This window comes from Typopeltis vanoorti, chromosome 23 (assembly GCF_054136105.1).
Source record: "Typopeltis vanoorti isolate ZY-2024b chromosome 23, IOZ_Tvanoo_1.0, whole genome shotgun sequence".
Taxonomy (NCBI): domain Eukaryota; kingdom Metazoa; phylum Arthropoda; class Arachnida; order Uropygi; family Thelyphonidae; genus Typopeltis; species Typopeltis vanoorti.
In genome coordinates this window covers 1136841-1160373 of record NC_143571.1, presented here as the reverse complement: position 1 = coordinate 1160373, position 23533 = coordinate 1136841, and the positions used below count along the sequence as shown (strand labels likewise).

The 23533-nt window shown below is 35.2% G+C and overlaps 1 protein-coding gene across 2 annotated transcripts in view; it reads left to right on the top strand.

Annotated features, from left to right (window-relative positions):
• The window catches only part of LOC150093565 (uncharacterized), a 172118-nt gene that overhangs the window by 136910 nt on the left and 11675 nt on the right, over positions 1-23533 (top strand). For both annotated transcript variants that reach the window (XM_090412756.1, XM_090412755.1), the window contains 4 exons: positions 5962-6013; positions 12829-12905; positions 15707-15809; positions 19343-19417. In XM_090412756.1, the coding sequence (XP_090268882.1) occupies positions 5962-6013; positions 12829-12905; positions 15707-15809; positions 19343-19417 (307 nt within the window). The remainder of the gene's footprint in view (positions 1-5961; positions 6014-12828; positions 12906-15706; positions 15810-19342; positions 19418-23533) is intronic.

Genomic DNA, 23533 nt, shown 5'->3' with positions numbered 1-23533 from the left:
AACGACGGGACAGCCGGGAAACATGAAGAAAAACGGTACTGTCCTGTTCGAAACTGTACGCATGTTAAGCCTATTCAGCACAGCACTACCAAAAGAAGATTACACAGGTATAAAGAAATTCACGAAAATGTGACACAAAACTACACCACAGAAACACGTCCACATTCCTTTCTTAAGACCATAAAGGAACCTTTATCGAGACAAAAAAAAAGCAAAAACAAAAAACGTATTTTCTATGTTAAATTAAGATAAAGAGATGTCATTTCGTTCAAGAAAAAACTTACTTCAACTTGATGTTTGAAAGTAGAGGAATTAATGTAAACTGACTTGGACAGGGTTTCCATATTAGCATTTAGGTAGCAAATTTGACCATAAATTTACGCTTTCACCATATTTACATTTTGGCTATGTTTTCGCCTTTTTGAAAAATAATTTACTTTCATGTATTGTGCTCAAAAATTCAGCTATTATAATTTTTTAAGTTTTGTGGGGATATTATCAAAATGATAACATGTTACAAATCCAGATAATATAATAAACATTATATTATCTGGATCCTCGCTTACTCCCTATAAGATTCCTTATAGAGAGTAAGCGAGGCCGTTTAAACCCCATTTAACCTTTGGAAACTGAGGGAGCAGTTCAGTCTCCACCGGTAGCCAATCGGAAACAGCTGGCCCATGACTAATTATACACTGACCGCCTCACTTCACCAACACTTTTGGTGAAGATAGTAAAACTATGTTTGCTGCCTGAAAATAGTGCGAGTTCTATGATACATTTTCTTGAGTTTACGACACGAAAAAAACGCTTATTCGTGCGGGACTTCAATTGACTGGAGGCTGTCAAAAAAAAAAGTTAAGTAAAAGTTTCTCTAGTTGTCGACTAGAATGGAACTTAAGATTCTCTTTCTTGGGGCAGTCTTGCGCCTTGGATGGAAAACACCACTTCCGCTCAGCTATAACATTATACAACACATATTACTGAACTGTACCATCAGTCTCCAAAACGTTAGAGAGGACTAAAACAGTCTCTCTTACTTCCTATAGAGAAATAAAGGGCATTAGTAGATGGATTATCATATTTCAGGAAAGATAATCCAGGCGCTTCATTGAAATAGAGATAATCTGGAATATCTTTCCATTTTAGGAAAGATTAATTTCAATGTTAAGAAAGCCAAAAACTTATGTTATACACTCCTGCATGCCAAACAAACGTTGGTATGAAGAAGTAAAAGGAAATCGTGGTTTTATGTCTTTATGATTTGAACTATCAATTGTTACAGTTATGTAACCAAGAGTTTTTAAATCATCCAGCATTTCATTAAAAATTAATGGCGATATCATTATCGCCATTATAATTATCGCTTCAGGTTTTGTGCTAGTGGCTGAAAATTTTGGTTTTCAAATAAATTTTTGATTAACTTAGGTGTACAGTCTGATGTCTTGAAACCGATTTCATCCATTACAGAATGATAAGCAAATATGGCTTCTTTAGAAGCGTATTTAAGGTCATCATCAGTAGCATCTGTTGATTTAAAATAAGCAGTAATATTACGCACTACTTAGTGCTCTCTTGTGTTTAGCACATTTTATATGATCTTTAATATCATCTTTTCCCTTGTGTGCACAAACGTCTCCATTACGCAATATACAACTTACACGTACGTACGTACGTACAACCTACAGATATTTTCATGCACAGTTCTCTGCTGAATTGGTCACTATTGTTACACCTGATATCTTAGGAATATAGTATTCTCAGCTATCATGGTGTAACATGAAGAATAAATATCATAAATTAAAACCCCTGCATAAAAAAATGAATTATTTAATGGAACATTTCTTGCATCCAGTAATATGTATAAAACATAAGGGTTGTTGTTAAAGTAGCTGATAAAGGAAGGAATGTATTAATATTAAAACAAGGAATTCTAACTAAATAAGTAGCTAACAAAGGAAAGTATAGATTAATATTGTAATACGATAAAAAATGAGAGAGTTAAGTAAATACGTTGAAATGGGTGAGTCATAAAATACGTTATGTGAGAGATTAAGTTATTAAGTAGAATTCATAGAAAAGGTTTGAAACGGGATTAAGTCAGACTAGCACAAGAAAGGCAAAGCGATCGCTTAGGGCCGATCCCCGGATTGAAACATTGAGAACGGGCTTGCCAATCAAATGACGTTTGGCGGGAAAACGACACCCTAATTGGTCGATGATTAAAAAACAAGTAGAAGGAGGAGAAAGGAAGTAAGAAAAGGTGCCGTTAGAAGAGCAGCTATAAAAGGGTTGGTAGCCCATGAGAAAGGGTCTTTTTGGATAGTCGCTTTTGGCCTTGGAGTTTGGTTTGGTTCCGGTGGAGTTCACGGGGTTTTCCTGAGTGGCGACAGGGGTGATATCTCCTCGTCACAACACGGAAACGAAAGTGAGCGGGATTTCGATTCCCGTTTTCCCGAGTAGGAAGCAAAGAAAATTTTGCCATAGAGTCCTAGAAAAGGAGGGATCTTCTTCGTTTCGACGTTAGTGATAACTACGCAAAGCAGAAAGCTGTAAAGAGATCGATGTCCTCGTTGATGATAGTGGAGAAAATATATGTGTGTTAAAGTATTCCAGAGTTACGAGAAGTTATACCAAAGGTTCGTTTGGAAAAACATTATGGCCCATACGAAAAGCTCAAGAAAGATACTGAAAATCATAACCTATTTTAACTAGAAATGTGTCTGTGAAAAGTATCGTGATTCCAATACAGAACTGTTGAAGTTATACTAGGACTTCATTATATGATAGAATGTGTTATGTGTATATTGACTAGTGTTAAAGATTTGTGAATAGTTAAGAGTCCTAAGGTATTTTTGCATTTCTATTATATTACACAAGATATTTAAATGACATAATTGTGTGCTAGTGCAAATAACGGCATAACGGAACAGTGTGAATTAAGTAATTATGTATCCTAAGAATTGAATGCCTAATATAATGTATAAAATAATCGAAATGTCACAAGTATGTGTTAGCAGTGAATAATTTGTTAATCTACTTCAGTATGAATATTCAGATAGTGTGAATTGATCTAATTTGTTCACATCAGGTGAATTTATGAGTTAATGTGTATGGCGGCATAATCACAAATAGCCATATTACTTGTAATGATTTAATGTTAGTCTATAAGTATTTTAGTTTAGTATTTGAATTGTACCATGTTTAGAAACTTAATAAACCTTTCGTTTAATAATAAAAGAGTTGTCCGATGTTGCTAATCCAATGCACCGCTTAAAATCATCGTACCTAATCACGCGGGAAACTTAATGTTGAGGAAAGAGATTAAGAGTCACGACTGCAATAATATTTAATACTAAGAGATATATTCGAGAGTGACTTTCTCCCTGTTCATGACAACATAAATGGTGCAGTTGATAACCACTTGAAAATATTGTACTTAGTCACGTGGAAAATTTAAGTTGAGAATCGAGTTAAGTGTCACGACTGCAATAGTTACACTTCCAGATATATTTAAGTTCTTTCTCCTTGTTTATGTATGTAATATCCTAAACTAAATATCCCAAAAGGCGCAGTATAAATACAAATATGAGGGGTACTACGGGGAGCAATAACTTGGATATTGGTATAAGTTTTGGTAAAATCTCGGGCATAGAAGTTAGAAGAATATAGATAAAAGGAATTTGTAAGATTAGAGTAGAAATCGTAAATTGGGACAGAACACTATTATTCCTCCAATCTCCTCCAAAATAATTAAAACAAGGTCCATTGCTAACCATCATCCTTTTACAGTCTTGAAACCTACCTACTGAACCAATGTCACTGCCTCCTCTTTCATTCCATCTATGTCTGTTCTTTGGAACATTCTCCTCAACTCTGCCTTTCCCAAATATTACATTCAGCTGTTCACAAAAAATGTGGACAGATTTCTCCTTTCTTCTATTCCTCTTACCCACATACAGCACCAATGCTATAGGTCTTATGGTCTTTCATTTGTAGGTCAGATTATAAAAATAAAAAAAAAATAAAAGACTCAGTCTCTCCTCATATCTGGCATTCCATTGAACTGACACTAACTTAGTAAACCTTCTCCAATACATTCTCATTCCCCCTGAAAACCAGTCTAATGGAACATATTCTGTGGTATGCTTGTGTGTGAAAGTCATATTTGAGTGTTGAGGAAGAACATCATCCTATAGTCAATGGGTATCAAGTTGTGGCCTACTTCTTGAAGAAATTGATTGAAATATGAAACCTGATTTTGTCTCGTATGAAGTGATAGATCATTGACTACATTCTATTCATAAAATGTAAAATGCGGTTGGGGAATAAGAATCTTGAAGTGTACGTATGCTATACACTTAAAGTACCCATACTATAAAAAGGATTATTACTTTACCATTAATAGATGCTGAAGACCACTTTTCAAGAAGTTTCTTTACGCATTCAATTTGTACGTACATACCATTTCCCATTACATAAGAGCTCACATCTAGAAATCACGAGGTGATTTCTTAAGAGGGCCAGAAAGCAGACTGCCTTTTTTCATTCTTCAGTGTGATGATTTTGTATAGACTTATATGCATTAATGAAATCCAGGGCAAAAATCATAAGCTTAAAGCAGATGAATAATCACGATGTTCAATATAGTGGAAGACTTGTCTTGATCTAATGAGGTGCAGGTTTTAATGAATGAAACTTCTTAGAATGGAGCGCCCCAAATCCTTGTCCATTGTTTCATTCATTGCAAGTCTAGACTTGTTCACAATGAATACAGTTTACAAGTTTAGTAAGGTCACTTTTTTGGGGGGTGACAGATATTATACCAACTGAGAAACCAGCAGTAGGTACCAAAGAATGTTGGTAAGAGCAACAAAGGCCCATGTTGCTCCAGAAAGCACTGATTACTCAGTGATTCTGGGTGTAATCTTATCACTTACTACCAGATAAAATTCACTAATAAGCCCATTAATTCATGGAAACTTGTCTTTTGGCTGATAATCGCAGACATTTGCCATTCTGCATAATGTGGTGAAACCGTTTCACAGAAATCAATGATAAAAGCTCTTGCACATCGGATAAGATTTTGCTGTGGTATTGATGAATGACGTGTTAGGATCCTTCATGATGCCATCACTATTTGTTGCTATATACAGAATGTTCGATGCATGCTTGCATTTTTCTAATGACAAGTAATATTTTGTACCTATATCTATGAAGTTTATGTGCACGCATCATGATTTTATTAGGGCCCCTCTTGTAGAGTATTCCATATTTATAAGGAGTGTAGTTTTTTTAAATACTGGTATTCTGTGATCCTGTTCATGCTTTATATCATGCTTCAGTTGATATAATGTTTAATGCCTATTCAGGTTTAGCTTCTGACTGTACTGTATGACACCTTTATCTTATTTACCGTTATATTAATATTTTGTTTCTGATGTGGACTTCAAGAATAACGAATCAGTAATTGGTAGTGTTATGACTATGTCATGATGAGAATGCCAATGCAGTTTTAAAGCTAAAACAATAACCTGCATTCTGTAACAAGTTACTTTTGAAGATCAAATATTTGTTTCTGTTTAATAATTTTATTTAATATTTTGTTTCTGATGCATCATCAGTATCAATATTTATGTCTTGCAATTTCCTGGTAGTGCAATCTGTTTTCCAATAAACTTCCATGTGGTGATTTCCATTGCTGTTATTTATGTGATTTCCAAGCAAATAATTTCTGTTGAGTCTAAGTACACACACCTTCACCATGAGAGGTTACCAGCCCACATCTGACCATTACTGACATTAGCATTACCACTGTCTCCAGTTGGTACACACAAATGAGTTGTAAGATTGGCTGAATTTTTGGGAGCTTAACTAAACCTGTTATTTATGTGATTTATGTGATTCTCAAAAGTATCATGAATGTTTCTGTTCTAATTCATGTATGTTTATTTTATACAGAGTAAGCCTGCGGTCTCACAGCATGAAAATGGAAGCTGTCTGGAAATGAGAGGTGAGTGATTAAAAAAAAATAAAAAGCAATTTCCACTCTCTTCAAGACTGAAATTATTAAGCTCATAACTTAAATCTGTGATGATTTAAGTTGCTTGCTATAACTAATTCATAAATATGGTTCCATTTAGTAATTGTTTCAAATCATTTATTCAACAAAATTTCCATATTTATAGTATATGAAGTGTGTTTGTGAAAGGTTGGTCTTGCTTTAGCAATTTACTTCCATTTTATGAGGTGGTAAATATGTTGAATGAGGAAGACTTAGATTACCACATTAATATTCAAGTTGGGGGGGGGAGGTGGAGAGAGATATCAGATTGTTTACATGCAGGCTTTCTCTCTCTCTCTCTCTCTCTCTCTCTCCCCCTTATACCATCTAGCTTTGTGTAATGGCCAGTGTGTGTGTGTGTGTGTGTGTCAGATAAAGGAAACCAAGGCCCCCAACAACAGAACCGCACAGTTCTGTACTTGTTCAGTCTGTTATTCTCTTCAGTGAGAGGAGCTTATATTGATTTCCTTCAGAAAGATTTGAATAGACTTGAAAAAATTATTGGGATTGCAGTTTTAATGTTAATAAACACAATAAATTATTGGTCAGGTGGGATAATCCAGATAAATTACGCTGTGCATCGATAAAAAATGATTACTCTTATTAAAATATTTAATTTTTTCACTTGTTTTCATTGTTGTAATGATCTTATACCGCGCGAGAAGTTTGAATAGAGACGAATGCAATTTCATTAGCAAATGCCAGTCGGACTGCGCGAGTATGGGATCAGGGGAAAGAGAAGGTTAGCGAACAGTGAGAGGGAGGAGGAAAAAAAGAGAAATCATGCTTGTGTCACTGAATGTGACGTATGGGGAGGTGGGAGAAAAGAAAAATATCAAACTCAAATGTCTAACTCTCATGTTATTATTATTATTCAGAAGGAAGAAAGTACTAGATCTGTTGGTGAACGTACTAGAACACTAAAAATTTCTAAAAGTACTAGTAGTGGTCACCCTGAGCCTGCCTCACGGCGTGGCTTAAAATAAGGGCGCTCGTTCAGCCATATTGCGGTAGGCTGTTATCGTAGCAAATGCGGAAAGACGTTTTTCCAAGCTTAAACAGATTGAAAATTATTTGCGAACTGAAATAACCCAAGAAAGATTGGTTCGCTTAGCAACTATATCGATAGAGGCGGACATAGTTTATAATTTAAATTTAGAAGATTCTAGAACCGTGTTAAAATAATTCTTTTTATTATCCCGACGTTTCGATCTTCATATCAAGATCATCATCTGGAGCATATATAAATATACAAGACAATCTGCGTTATCTGCGTTACATTTCAAACTGAAAGCTACAGAAACAATGATTTGATCACATGCTACTCACTGGCATGACCTCTAGTGAAAAAAAAAATACATCAAGCTAATTTAATTTTTGATTACATGAATAAACATTCTTGCTTACAGATAGCTTTCCTTCCAGTAACAGTGATGTCCTATTTCTATTATTACGATTGTTATTGTGGATTTAAATATATATATATAAATTACAACATGAATAAACTTTCTTATAGATTTTAACAGTGGTGTCCTTTTTTTTCAGTATTAAAGTTATTATGGATTTAGGATCCTGGATTTTCTAGAGTCCTGTTTATAGGATTCGTAGGATGAATATATGCCTTCTATATGTATGGAATTTTTAGACCATCATTATTGTTTAGATTAGGGTGGTTGATAATGATCTCACAAGCTTCATTAAATTTGCGTTCATACCATGTTTTGGTGTGATGTAGACAACTAGTGCTTTTCCAGTCAGTTCTATGTAAGGTGTTCAGAGCATGATCAGAAAGGCTAGCTTCACCATAATTATTATATTTGATATGTCGTTTATGTTCTTTTTGTCTGATTGGAATTGCGCGTCCTGTTTCTCCTATGTATGGTATGTTGCAGGTGTAGTAAATACAGTATACTCCAGGATGGGCCAGCGGAGGGAGAGGGTCTTTGAATGAGTTGAGTAAGCTATTTCATTTTGCAAGAGGTTTAAAGGTGGCTTTGAGGTTGTATTTTTATAATACTCTGTTTATTTTGTCTGATATCCCTTTAATGTAGGGAATGGTTATAGTTTTACTGTAGTCTGGTTTGTCTTTGTTTTTTATTGAGGTCTTTTAGAGAATTTTGTTAATAGTGTTTTCGCTGTATCCATTATTTTAAAAAGTATTATTGATCACTTTAAATTCGTTTTTTCAGTGCCTATTCACTGGAGAAGATCTTCAGAGCTCTGTTTTTTAGGGTATTGATGACACCTAGTTTTTGTGTTTGGTAGTAGTAGTTTATGTGTAGGTATTGGCCAGTATGTGTCGGTTTCCGGTAAACAGTGAAGGAAAGATTGCCCGAGGGAAGACGTGTGACAAGTGTATCTAGAAACGGCAGTGCGTTGTGTTTTTCAATCTAAATTGTGAACTGTATACGTTTCTGTTGCTTGTTTAGGTGACTAAGGAAAGTGTCTAGTGTCTAGCAGCCATGAGACCAAATCGCGAAAACATCGTCAACGTATCTGAGCCAAACTTTGGGTTTTAAAGGGGAGGAACCTAGAGCAAGTTGTTCAAAATGTTCCATTTAAGTTAGCAATCGGGGGGGCGGGGGAGGATAATGGCGAGCCCATGGCTGTGCCTTCTTTTTGTAGGTAGAAAGCGTTTTGCCATACAAAATAACCAGAATGTAATACATGCGCAAAGAGCGCCGTGATATCTGGAGGAAATTTGTTCTGTAAAAGAAGAATTGTGTCATTGATTGGGACATTCGTAAAGAGAGCAGACACGTCAAAACTGACTAATATGTTTTCTAATGTAATGTCTTTGATGATGTTTATGAAGTGTTGTGTGTTTTTTATATAGGAGGGGAAATGACCTACCAACTCCTCGAGTTTTGCCGCTAATTTTTTTGGCTAAATGATGTCGGACTATCAATTCCTTCGACTATTGACTTTAACGGTATGTTTTCTTTGTGAATTTTCGGTAGCCCGTAAATTCTAGGGGAACGAGCGCAGTATGGAAATAGTTTTTTGACCGTATCCTTGGGCCATGTAGTAATTGACTTAAGTAGATTCTCTGTTTTCTTTTTGATTCTATTAGTTGGGTTATAGCAAACTAATTTGTATGTGTTATTGTCAGAGACCAGCAGATTCATTTTTTCAATATAAGTGGTTCGTTTTAGGATAACGGTGGCACTTCCTTCATCTGCTCTGGTTATTAAGATGTTCGGATTTGACTTTAGTGATTTTATCGCTGTTATTTCGTGTTGAGTTAGGTTGCTTGTTATTGTTTTGTTATGATTTAAAATGTTGGCGGTTTCTACACGTATTTTTTCTGCTATGTTATTTTGGATGAATCTTAGGCCGCTTTCAATATTACAAATAAATTCAAGTTTGTTTATTGATTTGGGTGCTATGGCATAATGTAGACCTTTGTTAAGTATCGCGATTTCGTCTCTGTTTAAAGCGTGGTCGGATAGGTTAACTATATCATTGTTACCTGTCGGTGATTGGTGGCTCCTGTTGTTTCTTGCTCCTGGTTGGTTGTCATTGTTCTTTGGGGAGAAATTTGAATATGGCGGCTTGTTCTTTCGATCTTTTAGTCTTTGGAATTTGGAAATTAGATTTTCTTTCTTCGTTTGAAGGATGTGGTTCGCCGTGTTGTCACTAATGTTTTCCAGGTTCATCCAGATATCTGCGTTTACATAGCTTGAAAGTTCCTTTTTTCCTTTGGTTTTGTGTAGCGGCCAAGTTCTTTCTGAAAGCTTGGATTTGTTCTCTGAGAAGTGCTTTCTCCATGCGGAAGTATATACGTTGAGCTTTTGCTGAGGTGAATTTTCTGTTTAGCCTAATGCAATTTGGTATTGCTGTCCCTACATCGTTTTAAAAAAGCCAGTCGATTGATAAAATTAGAAACCTGATTCTTTAGCTTACCGTATTGATTGCATCGCTTGTGGGTCGAATCTCCATGAATTATAATAATCCTTTATTTTAGTGTTACACGGTGATCAGCATTCATTTTTGAAATTATGGATTCTACAACTGTGTTAGAATAACTCTTTTTATTATCCCGACGTTTCCATCTTCATATCAAGATCATCATCTGGAGCATACATAAATATACAAGAGAAGTTGCGTTACATTTCAAACTGTAAGTTAGAGAAACAATGATTTGATCACATGCTGCTCACTGGCATGACCTCTAGGGGAAAAAAATTACATCAAGCTAATTTAATTTTTGATTACATGAATAAATATTCTTGCTTACAGTAACAGTGACAGCTTACAGTAACATTTTGCCATTGTTACTTTTGAATAAAATTTTGTGATTGATTAATTAATTAATTTTTTTTTTATTTTGATGTGCTTCTAGAGTTTGATCTTTTATTTCCAGGTCTTATATTTTTATGCACTCATTATTAATCGATCTTACTTTAGCTTGCCTGCATGCATTTTGCTTGTCTTCTTTTGCTGAACAGATTTTGCATTCTTTCATTTTCATCCATGGTTTTCTTCTATTTTGTATATTTGGGGGTTGGGATGCAATCAGAGACAGTCTTTAAGAATCTTCTTGAAATGTTTCCATTCTTTTTCTTTTTTTTTTTCAATTTGTTATCACTATGCTACTTCTTGTGGCAATGATAACAAATTGAAATAACTAAATAATGACTAATGAAATAACTAAATAATGAGTCACTTATTTTAGTGACTCATTATTTAGTTATTTGATATCCAGTGATGTTCGTTATTTTTAATCTGAGTGTCTTACATTTAATTAAAACCTTACATTTAATTAAAAAAAAAACGGAATGTGGTCTAAGTCTACAACTGCTCCTGGGTAACAATTTCTTTGTACTGTATTATTTTAAAATATTTTTTGCAATCACTATATTTGAATTCTGATTTCTTGGTTTCTGATTTTACCATATGTGCCTTCCCATAAAAATAATCATATTTTTGTTTGCTGAGAGAAGATATTTGATTATTGTCAGATCATTTAAAGCTGTACTGTTGAACTGTAAAGCTAGTAGTTAAGACAGTCTTAGGGAGCATCTTAGAGCAGTTCCATGGCTTCAGAAATTACAAGGAAAGAATGTGTAGTGCATGGGAAGTGGTCAGAGATTGTTTGAGAGAGAAAATATTACACTGCATAATCACAGTCAGGAGGATGAACTAAATGGGGATTAAATAGACGAGTAGAGATCAAGAGCTCAAGAGATCAAAATAAAAAAATTAATTAATTAAAAATTAAAAAAAAAACATTGTGGCAGGAATATAAAGAAAAAATTTGATCAGCATGCTCATGAGCAGTACAGAGTGCAGGCAAGAAAGCTGACTAGTAAGATAAGAAAGGCCAAACCAGCTTATGTGAAAAACTTAGCGAAGTAAGCCAAAGTAAATTCTAAAGAGTTTCTTCATTATGTAGCAAATAAGAGAGGAATAACAACCTTTATCAATGCCAATGGTAGGAAGGTGACAAAAGCAAAATAATAGTGATCATTTTACAAAGATGTATCATCCAGGTAGAGATTTTGCAGTTGCTGATGTGACAGATGAATGTCATAAATAAGGTAGATGAACAGGAGGTGCTGCCTTGTACCTCCTCCATAACGTTTTCTTTTCCAGCAGAGCTTGCTTAATTTCATCCATTTCACTCCTACTCTATTTACTCACTTAACCCTTGGTATGCAGTCATGCGTTGTTTTGTCACATACTGCTTTGTGAGTTTCTATGCATTTTTAACATCTTTTCTGCTCAGCTCATCTACCCAATTTACTGATGCTAACTGACTACAGAGCTTCCTATAATTACCTGCTTTATACTTCGACGTGTATCTATTTTTGACAGTGATCTTTTTTGTCTCATCACTTCCCAAACAAGTACCTCATGATCACGCTCACCAACTGGCGTCAGTGTCAACAACTACATCTTGTGAAGTTATCACCAAATCAAAAACGGTAAAAGTCTTTAGGTGCTTCAATCATATGCCGCTTAAGATACTTATCTCTCAGAAATTCCACAGACTCTTTCTCTCTATCTCTCTCCTTGTTTCCATCAGGGCAACTCAGATGTCAGTGTTTTGGGCCTCAAACCGAGGTCCAGCGCTCAGAGGGCCCGCATTCCAACATTTCTAAGAAAATATGATAATAGAAGTTTTGTTGTTTCAGAGATGTCTTGATATGGGAAATATTTGAATTAAATTTATATCGATTCTTTGTCCTTTTATCATTGCCAGTACCTGGTACCAGAAATGATAAAAGGCACCGGCAAATACGAGGGCCCCACTAATACATTTTTCTGAGGTCCCGCAAACCTCCAGCCGGCCCTGGTTCCCATACACTATCTCCTCCTTCCACTCTATATTCCTGTAATTAAAGTCTCCCATTAGGATCACCTCTTTACATGCCCAATTAATTTGCCTAAACATTTCACATGATAAGCCATTCATGGAAATTGTATAAATGTGAACTACAGTGGTGGTCGAGTGAAATGCATTGGTTTACAATGTGGTAAGTACAGATACAGTGAGTAATGTTCAACATGGCATTATGATTATAGTGATGTTTAATGTAGACATCACATGATGTAGCCATTAACTTAACACTTATTAGTAACTTATTGTAGGTTCTCTTGTGGAGAACTAGTAATAACAATAATCATAACACTATTTTGTAATGAATTATGAATTAGTTTTCATTTCTTTCCTAAGCAATTCTCAGATTAAACGATTTGGAACAATTACCGAAGTATTTTCAATGAATATTTTAGTAATTTTCTGCTTGTTGTATTAGGTGTTCCTGTAAGCAGAGGGATAGTTGAAGGACCTGCCAGAATACTGAACTCCATTTCTGAAGCACATTTAATTCAAGTTAGTGAGAAAACAAAACTCTTCTCTCTCTCTCTCTCTAATATATCTGTGTGTACTTGTGCACATGGGATTTTTAAATTCTTATGTTGTCAACTAAGGACACAAAAGCTAAATTTTAGACTCAAAATCTAAATTTCCAAATGTTTATAGATAATTTACTTGTCCCAGAGGGTGTCTAATAAGTCTGGAAAGGTGGTGGTGGGGGGATATGTTAATCCTAATATGCTTAGCAGTAGAACACAGAAAAACTTATTTTGTGTGTCTGAAAACATGAAGTTAAAAAAAAACATTGAGCACACTTGAAAATGTAACTAACGTTGTTATAAATACATTTTCCCAAGTTTCCAGACTTCTTGAACATTCTGCAGATATAGCTTATTTTATATATTAGCATATAAATGTTGAGCATTTAGGGAAAAAAATAAAAATGGAATTAAAAGTGCTCAAGAAAAGGTTTTTCAGGGATAACTTGGATAGGATAGGAGTACAAGGAATGCAAAGAATTGGCTGAGGCTTCTGATTCTGAATGAGGATGGGCTGACAATATAGGCCTTAGTTAACCAAATTGTGTTCTGTATTAGTAACAAATGGCATTTTAAAACACGACCAGATATCATTCTTCTAGAAGGAATTGTACTCTCTGGAGGTTCTGACCCAAATATCAAATCCTCACTTTCACACAGTGCATCCCCATTAATAAGCATCCATTAAATAATCGAGAGTTACAAAGCTCTAACTCTAGATGTAAGTCTACTTCCCATCCCTTCTTCACAACTTTACACAACTTGTAGGGATGGCCTGTCATATGCTCTACATATAATCTTCTGCATTTATCCAGTAAACTCCCCACGACAACCAACTGTCACCTCTTTTCTTCCTATCTTCTGAACTCTGCAGTTATATTTCCTTAACCTTTCTCCATAAACAACATTCTAAAGTCCTGATGAAAAGCACTGCTTTGCAATTCTGAAATGAACTTTGACAACTTTAAAAAGATAACGATGTCATTTTACCTCTTTACAAGGCCTTGATAAGACCTCACATGGACTATTGAACGTAGGTCCGGTCTCCTGATTTTCATGGTGTTCTGATGGACAGAGTGCAAAGAGAAGTGTTGAAAATGATATCAGGATTGTGGAAGATTATAAAGACAGATTGAGAATTGAGAATTGGAATTTTTCATTTTATGAAGGGTGAGGAAAGGATGAGAGAGTCCTTGGAAGCTGAGAATGAATGCCATCAAGAAGAGGGTGAGATCTAAAATTTTGTCTCATAGAGTGGTGTGTGATTGGAATAGATTACCATTGAATATTGTGTGTGAAAGTAGCGTGAATGAATTCAAGAACAAGTATGACAGCTGGCGTTTGGCCTCCTTCGATGAGTTCCTCACTTTCTGGAGGTCTCTCTCTTAATAATAATAATAATAATAATAATAATAATAATAATACTTTATTCTAAATGAAATTCTGTATTTTAGATACACTACTTGCACTGTTGATCTCTCTCTCTGCATGTTCATTACAGTATGCATTACCTCTAGAACATTCTCAACATTTAATAAGTGCACATTTGATTATTGTTATGCGATAAAGTTTTTCAACATCCAATGAATCCAAATATATATTTTAATTATTTCTATAGTTAGGCTTGTTCACTTTAGCATTGTTTGTACTAAATGTTTTTAGTTAATTGTTACAGCAATAGAAGAGCAATGATTGTTATTCTAAAATACATTGATGGCAAATCTTCCTCTAATAAGCTATATACGGGTATCCCTTGCTTAAAGCGGTTTTGCTTAACGCGGCGAAATTAATTGCGGCAATCCCTTGATATACGTGGCAAGAGTTTTGATTAACGCGCCTTTAACCCTGCATAGCTCGCAGCTGATCTCACAGATACATGCAAAATGTTTAATATAAACATTCTTACAGAATTCAGTGTATAGCTTGGAGGTCATGAGTAGCTATGCATTCATATGTTACGAGTGATATTCCGCACTATTTTTTGTTATCAGTTTCGTTTAACACATGTTGTGTAGAGGTTTGCAATATTTGACAATAAATTGTATCTGAGAGATACTGCGACCTCCGATGTCAGTAGAGCATGGTTTAGTTGTTATTCCTTTGACTCTCTGTTTTCTGAAATAGAGAGTCAAAAGCTTATTTATCATACCTGTCCTCTAAGAGATGTGCTTTACATTATGGAAAATATTAAGGAAAGTGATCTGGATCTTACACCACCTTTACTACGAGTTGTCCATAAGGTTGCTTATGCTTGCATCCGCCGAAAAGTTTAGTTTCTATGTATTCTGCAGGAAACTCTTGTAGTTTCTATATTCGGTTATGAAATAACGTTGGATTCAATATCCACTTAATTTGTACCATCATGTAATATATTTGCAGTGTTTTTTCTTTATGTTTTATTGCATTTTAGCACATACTAGTAATGAATGTATCTCTCAGATATACCGCGAACTACGCTGAAATTTTTACCGCCGTGAGCTCCAAAGGGTTACATTTACCACGCAAAAACATGCAAGCCTCGTGGCGTGAGCATGATGACATCATTCCTCCTACGCAGCCTCCAACGAATTATTAATACAGTAATCGATCATGGACGAATTGTAATTTTTTCCATTTGTTATTAGATTTGATTAACGCGATGTTGATATACGCGGTAACGCCGAAGGATTAATTAACCGTGTTAATCGAGGGATTGATGTATTTGAGAGTTGGCTACAGTGAGAGCCACCTACTTATTTTTGAATTATTTGATAGCATTTTTTTCTTTATCTTATGTAGCCAGGAGACATCTTGATTACGTACAGTACTGATATAGCTTGGAGTCCTTATTTTCCAATGTTAGCTGGAGTTGTCACAGAAATTGGTGGACTAATTTCTCATGGTATGTAATGGCTGACTGTTTTCACCGTTCTTTCAATTGCATAATTCCCATTACATTGGAACACTCGTTAAATGTTTGTACTTGAAACATATGCTGCAAACCACACTATCATCCACATCATATCAAGTTTAATGACACTTGTGGCATACTAAAACACTGAAACATGAAGTCACCAAAGGTTTAATAATAATTTAGTAAATCAAATATTTTGATGCGAACATAGCAGCTCATCAGTGAACAGAACAATTCAACAAACGTAACTAAGGACAATGGATTTCAAGAGATGTGAAACAAACAAGAAAGACTACTTGCACTAATAAGGATAAGATTCTTCAAATATTTAGGTACAGAAAGGCAGTCATACAGTTTTCAATTTGGAGTGCTTCCAGTGGTGTAGTAAATGAGTTTTAGAGAGAAGATTCTGTGATTAGTGTCAACTCCATGCTCGACCAGACTTCTCCGTCTTATTATAATTGATATAAGACTCAAAAGTAAAAGAGATGATTCACAAGGAACTTGGTAAACATCCGGGAATGATTGACGATCATTTATCCTTGGTGAAAGGTAACAAAGTGGAGTTTGTTGGCAGAAAAAACAAACAAACAAACAAACGAACTTAGGCACTAAATTATTTCTTGAGGATCTTCAAAACTGGTTCACAGATTCTAGCAACTTAAGGAATCAGAACTCTCCAAACAGGTTTAGGGTTCTTTGGAACAGGCCTGTAAAAGCACTATCTCTTGCGTGGGGAAAAGCTATGCTACTGCACAATCGATAATGTTCTTAAGTTTCTTCAATGTATGTTCTTGGCATTCAATCCTTCGCGATCTCAAATGCCATTCAGAAATTTATCATTAGATATCATCTCTCAACCAGACTACAATCTGAAGGTAAAAAAAATGTTTGTATACTCTCCTTCAAAGAAATATCACAATAAATAGCATAGGTTCTTTGCAAGTTCAATTTACGCGCAATCTTCCAGCCATTCTGGAAACTCATTTTCACTATCTATCAAGGATAAATTATGACCTCTCTCCTTTTCCGATGTCTGTCAAGTATACCATTCATATTGACTATTATTTTGCGCATAGACTATTCTGCTGATATAAGAATTCAAAACATCAAGACTGCATTCAATTCCTACAATGTGATAAGTCTGGGCTCCTTCCATAATATTCATTGGGATCAAACCAAATTTCTTGTTAAAGGATTTTTTCACTTTCGTTCTAAAATAAATTAAAGATGAGAAGAAATTATATTCCTGGTTTATCCTTTATCCAAGTGTAAGCAAACAAAGTTTGCACGCGCAGTATTTTCACGACTAAACTATTTGTATATAGAGGCTAATGTCTACACATTAATTGCCTTAATATCCCTAATACAGAGCCCACATCCTTTTGGGTATCTATAATGCTAAGCATTATGAGAAGAGCCACCACCCACACCGATTTAGACCTTGATTGATAGCACGAGCCAGACCCAGAAGTCATACAAAAGTAGAAGTAAAGCAGAAGTTATATATATCCCATATGTATGCTTAACATTATACAAACCACCCAAAAGGATGTGGGCTTTGCATTATGGGATATTAAGGTGAGCTTAGTCATGAATATACTTCACGCACAAACTTTGTTTGCTTACACTTGGAAAAATGATAAATCAGGAGTATAATTTCTTGGCATCTTTGATTTATTAAATTTGACCTCTTCCTTGAAACTCGTGAAACATCAAGATACTATCCATATCTCAAAGTTTGGGAAAGTAATCACGATGTGCATGTGTAATATGCAATGTGCAATGTACATGTGTACTTTGTAAATAATGACTCAGTTATACAACCTTCTGTTTGAGTTGCAAAAACTAACCACGTTTCTCTTGAACTCAAATAGTGGATTCTTCTGTTTACTAAGTTGTGAATAAAATAAGTAAGTAAATATATGACTCATGTTTTGAATGTCTTCAACCAATCTCTTCTCTTCCTAATGATATCCTTGTAACAAAAAAGAAATACAGGGTGTTCGGGATAAATTTGACATATTTATAATTAATTATATTTTTCCGTAAGTTACATGTATTAACACACACTTCTCTTCATTTAAAAGTTTGGACCCTTCTTCATTCATATACAAGATGTCAGAAAGGATGGATAGCTGGAACCCACCTGAATCATGGAAGAGAATAACTTGTATCATGATGATTCGTGCCCGCCATCAAAATAAGGATATTACGACTGCTGCCCAATGCTCCCTGAATACAGTAAAAACAATCAGGCATGAACTAGAGACTTGCAATGGTGACTACGAGGATGTAGCAAGAAGAAAGATCCCTAGCAGACGATCTGATTGCGTTCGTACAGCAGAATTCCTCGCAAATCTGCAGGAACAGGTGTTGAAGAACCCTGGCATTGGAATTCGGGCTTTGTTCGTGGAGTTGCTAACTGTAGTCAAGCCCTGGATAACAAGGGTAGCCAATGGTAGGCCGTATGTATGGCAGCAGGATTCGGCCCCTTGCCACACCTCTGGGAAAAGTCAAAAATGGTTGTCTGAAAATTTCTACGACTTCACCAGTCCAAATGTTTGGCCTCCAAACTCCCCAGACCTTAACCCCATGGATTATTTTGTATGCGGCGCAGTTGAAAAAGACACCAATCGCACTTCCAGTAATACAAAAGCCCAGTTAATGGATAAAATTAAAACAGTTTTTGCGGCCCTTCCCAGGGAGACTGTAGCATCAGCTTGTTCGAGGTTCCGAAGCAGAATTGAAGCTGTGATCGATGCTAATGGTGGTTATTTTGAGTAAATCTTGTTGATAGTATTGTAATTAACTCTGCCTGTAATGTTTTTTTGTCAATTCATTAAATTTAATAGATACAAAGAAGATTTTCTTTTTCCTTACGAAACTGTCAAATTTATCCCGAACACCCTGTATATTATTACTACTATTATACTGTGTCTCCATGGCGTCAGGAGACTTACAATAACTTTTATCCACACCATACCTATCATTAGCTACTTTTGGCAATCCATTCTAGTCATTCATCACTCTCAAGCAAAAAATTTAGTCTGTACACTCTTATTAATCACACTTCTACACAACTTCCAGAGGTGATGCCCTCCTTCTCTCTATTCACATTCAGAAAATTTTCTTTTGTGTTAATCTTATAGAACTCCTTTAGTAATGTATAAGTTTCCATCGTGCCCCCTCTTTTATGTCTCTCAACTAAATTTTGCAACTCACATGCCTTCAATCTATCCTCAATATGTAGGAATTAATAAATTCTCTACATGATAACCGTTATACAGCATAATATGTCTACTACATGTATTCCTTCAAAACAACAGCATAAGTTTCTAACTTTAAAATTTCTGAAAGGTTTATTATAATAAGGCTGAATCTTGATTATTATTGTAATTGTAATGTGAATAAGACTATGTGAATTTTGATTCATTTATTAATATCCAGTTAAAAATATATTTCAAACTGCAGTTAAACTGCTTATCAAGCTAGTGTACAAACAATAACTTTTTTTTTAGGAGCTGTCGTGGCAAGAGAATATGGAATTCCATGTGTGGTATCATTACATGGTGCAACCCAAACTTTTAATTCAGGTAAACCTTGCTAACTTGAAATTTGCAGCAATGGTAATCGTTCATAAAAATGTTCTCCTCCTCCCCTCCAATTTTCTAAAATTTACATTTTTTTTGTGAATTGGTGAATTCACCATTCACTAAAATGGTGAATCAGAATAATTCAAATATGTCAGAGGAGAAATGTGGCTTAATGAGGTCAATGGTCTCTTTGAAAGGTGAATTAGTAAACAGGAAAGTAATATCAAAGGTTGCATAAAGCCAAAATCTGTCAGAATGAGATTATTTTTATGTTTTAAAGTGAAGTGAAGTGAATTGTAACAGATAAGTGAGAGTTGCCTGTAAGGGGGGAAAGAAAGTAATTTGGATAAATATTTGGCTAGTTTGTAGGTGGGACTGTCTGTGCTTTCAACTAATGGATGAAAAGATGTCTTAGGTCTGTAAATTTCGGGTATCCTATTTTAGGAACAGATAAATGAGTAATCTCCTTTAGGAGGACACTTACTAAATTACAGACTGGAATCATACCACATTTCAAAAGAAAATAGTGCATAAATTATTGAAAAAAAAAAGGTTATATATTTGACTCAGAGGTTATCAAAAAGTTGAGAAAACCTTATCATATCAAACCACCAGGCATATACGAGGCATCCAGAATTCACAAATCTAATGCCCCACCCTCATAATAGCTAGTGTGTTACAGTCTTCTGTGTCAATCTTATGAAATCCCTTTTTAATCAACAGACCTGACACAATCTTTGTCACTTGTTTCTGCACTAACTCCACATCCTACAGGAATCCAAATGTGGCCTTATTGAAGCCTTAGAGCAGTGTTTCTCAAGGTGTGGTACGCGTATCCCCAGGGGTATGCGAAAGGTCTTCAGAGGGTATGTGGCAATTTTCGGCTATGTATTATTAACGCGTGGAATCATTATTAAGAAAAAATGAATTATTTTAAACGTATATATTTCTCATTAAATTATATATTATGTATGAATTCTGCTACTAAAATTTCGAGTTACTATCGCCACGACGTTCACGTCCTGGGGATAATAACTCGCTCCCTGCGGTAAACAACACGCTCTCCACAACATCATCATTATACTGAAGAAAAAGAAAAACAAGTAGTTTTATTGTATCACTTAATAAGGTACAGAGACATTTGAAGTCTATGTAATATATTTTTCAACAAATAGTGCAATAGAAACAACTGAGATAAAAACGGCACCAACTATTGAATCACATCTTCCCTCCAACAGAAACTGCTGTATAGACTCAAGAAAAACCATATGTTGCAAGTGCAACATATGGTTTTGCTTGACAACATCCCCCCTTGTGAACGTGTTAAAACTAAGAAATATGTAATCCATGTGTTTCACATATTATGGAATATGGTTGAAGAGATTTATTATTATATTATTATTAATATTATGTGAGACCTCCAGGGAGTCCAAAGATTCATCGAGGGAGAGTGTGCCAACAGCATCGAATGATAACTCCTTCCAACTACTAACCGCGCTCAACTTTGCTTAACTTTTTGCATGAGCCAGTAGCAGAGGCTCTACCAATCGACCAACCTTTGCTATTTCAACTCAACTACTGGCTTGCCTTTTCTTTGGTTCGCATGATTTTTTGTTAATACTGCACCAATCATATGCACTTCTTCATAGATGCTCTATCTCTACTCTCCTACCATTACTGTCTGTATCGCGCTCTGCTTTTACTTCTCATTAATCATTTGTGAAGGATTGTTCATTAGGTATATCAAGTCTTGTAAATCACTGGTAATTTTTGCTTGAAATGATGGGAAAGAAAACGAAGCTATTTGGGTAGATGACTTTGACGATGCACACAAGGAAACTCTTCTCGATGCCAAAAGTAGTGATAGCGAATAGGAGCTTCTTGGTAAGTCGAGTGGTGTTGCTAGAGGTTTTGCTGCCCAGGACGATCCTTGAGTTTGCTGCCCCTCTCACTACACACCAAAAAAATACTACAAAAAGTCAAAATCACTTATAGGGAAATAAATTGAAAACACCATGTTTATTTTTTAAGTAAAACTTTAATTTCAACATTCTAAAACGTTATTGTTCTTGCTTCCTGTTAGCAAAATCGTCGATGACATTGGCGAAGTCTATTTCATAGTAATGTAGGTAATTCTTAATCGATTTTATTTAGAAAAACTCCTCTCACATCTAGCAACACTTACAGGAATTGTGCGGAAAATTCGCAGTAGTATTACAATATTTGGAAATGAGTTCTCGAGACTGTATTTTAGAATTAACTGCAAAAGTTCCAAAAGGTTCAAAGTGCTGCCCGGGGCACTCTGTGGTCCCCACAGCAACGCCTCTGGATAAGTCACAACTTTTTCATTTTTTTTCTGAAAACTTTAGTTTCCGAAAATTCCAGCATATATCTCGCACCACAATTTTTTATCTTTAATTTTGGGAAAAAAAGTGCGAGTTATATTCGCGTAAAAACGGTACTCGCACAAAAGAGAGCAATATAGCAAAAGTAGCTCTAAGCAACAAGAAAACGTTGATATTGTATAATATCTGGATCAAATGAAATTGATAAGGGTGTGTTGTCTGACATCTCTAGAAAACCAACTAGGAAGGAGATGAAAAATCTTCGTAAGTATGATATGAATTATTTGAAATGTGGACTTTCATGGACGATAAACGAAGAGGAACCTATTCCAAAATTTGTTCTATTAAAAATAAATCATATTTTTTTGTTTACATGAACATATAAATTCAAATAAAATAGACATTTACCATGAAATATAAGTTATTTATTTATTTATTTCTTATTTTGATAAGGGGGTACTTGGTAATAATGAAAATTTAAGAAGGGATACGCAGATATCTGTAGTTTGAGAAACACTTCGTTAGAGGAAGTGTTTCTCAAACACTTCGAACAAAGAACAAATCGTTCTATCGCTGCTTCTTTAGTTTGTTCATCCAAGTAATCTGATGAGTTGTTCAGACAATCTTTGCAATATGCGCTCTAAACTTCAACTGCCTGTCCCCGATCATTCCCAAATCCTTATCCTTATATTTTGCATTACATTTTGCCGTGCCCATTCTGCACCTATTTAGGCCATTCTTCAGTTCGCTATATTATCTTAATTGACTGCTCCCCCTCTGAGTTTTGCATTATCAGGGCAGATATTCAGTTTTGCAAACAACTGAATATTTCCCCTTAAATTATTTTCCTGTATGACTGAGGTACAAACTAAATAGTAGTGGTTCAAGTAGAGAGCTCTAATGAACACATGAATTACTTGCTCATCTTCTCCTGGATTTAGTTTCCCCATTATGCTGCTCTGATAACTGTCCATCAGTGCTGACTTATCAATATCTCCAGTTTCATATCCAGCGTATCAGCCTCACTCACTGTAAATTATATAAAGTGTTCATGTGTCATTCTGTCGAATGGCTCTGCAAAGTCTGGTAAGGCAGCCATTTCCTTTTCCAACTCACTTGTCACTTTATTAAAAAAAATACTATTGTGAGACCTACCTTTCACAAAACCACATTCCTTTCGAACCATTCCTGAAGTCTACCTTTTACTAACTTCTCCAACATCTTAACTGTCACTCTTGATATACCAAATGTAATTTGCTGTCTCTATCTTGGAGCATCCTTTATGCAATGAAACTATTTCTTTCCACTCTTGGCACCTATGAAGTGAGAGACTCTCTTATACATTCTTATAATATACAGGTGATATCCCATAGTTGCATTTGCATTATGTTTTTGCAATATCCTAAGCGTTTCCAGTTTATCTACTTCTGTTTTCATATCAGTCATTGTTACATCTGACTACTGCATAATCTCCATCCGAATTGTACACACTTGCAGAATGATCACTTATGATCTCAACTATATCATAATTGTTGTTGCCTCCCTGCCAACAGTACTTGCTAAAGTTATCTTTCCCTAATTGTTCTTCCTTTTACTCACCATATAGTGAAAAACTGTTGGGATTTTCTTTGGTCTCCTCATCCTCAGATAGCCTCATCACATAATCTGCTTTTGCCTTCCTTAACATATTAGCGACTATATTTCTTGTACTGCTCGTGAACTTGTGATTGCCTTCCTTTCTATACACACCGTTTTTCGTTTCTTTAGCTTT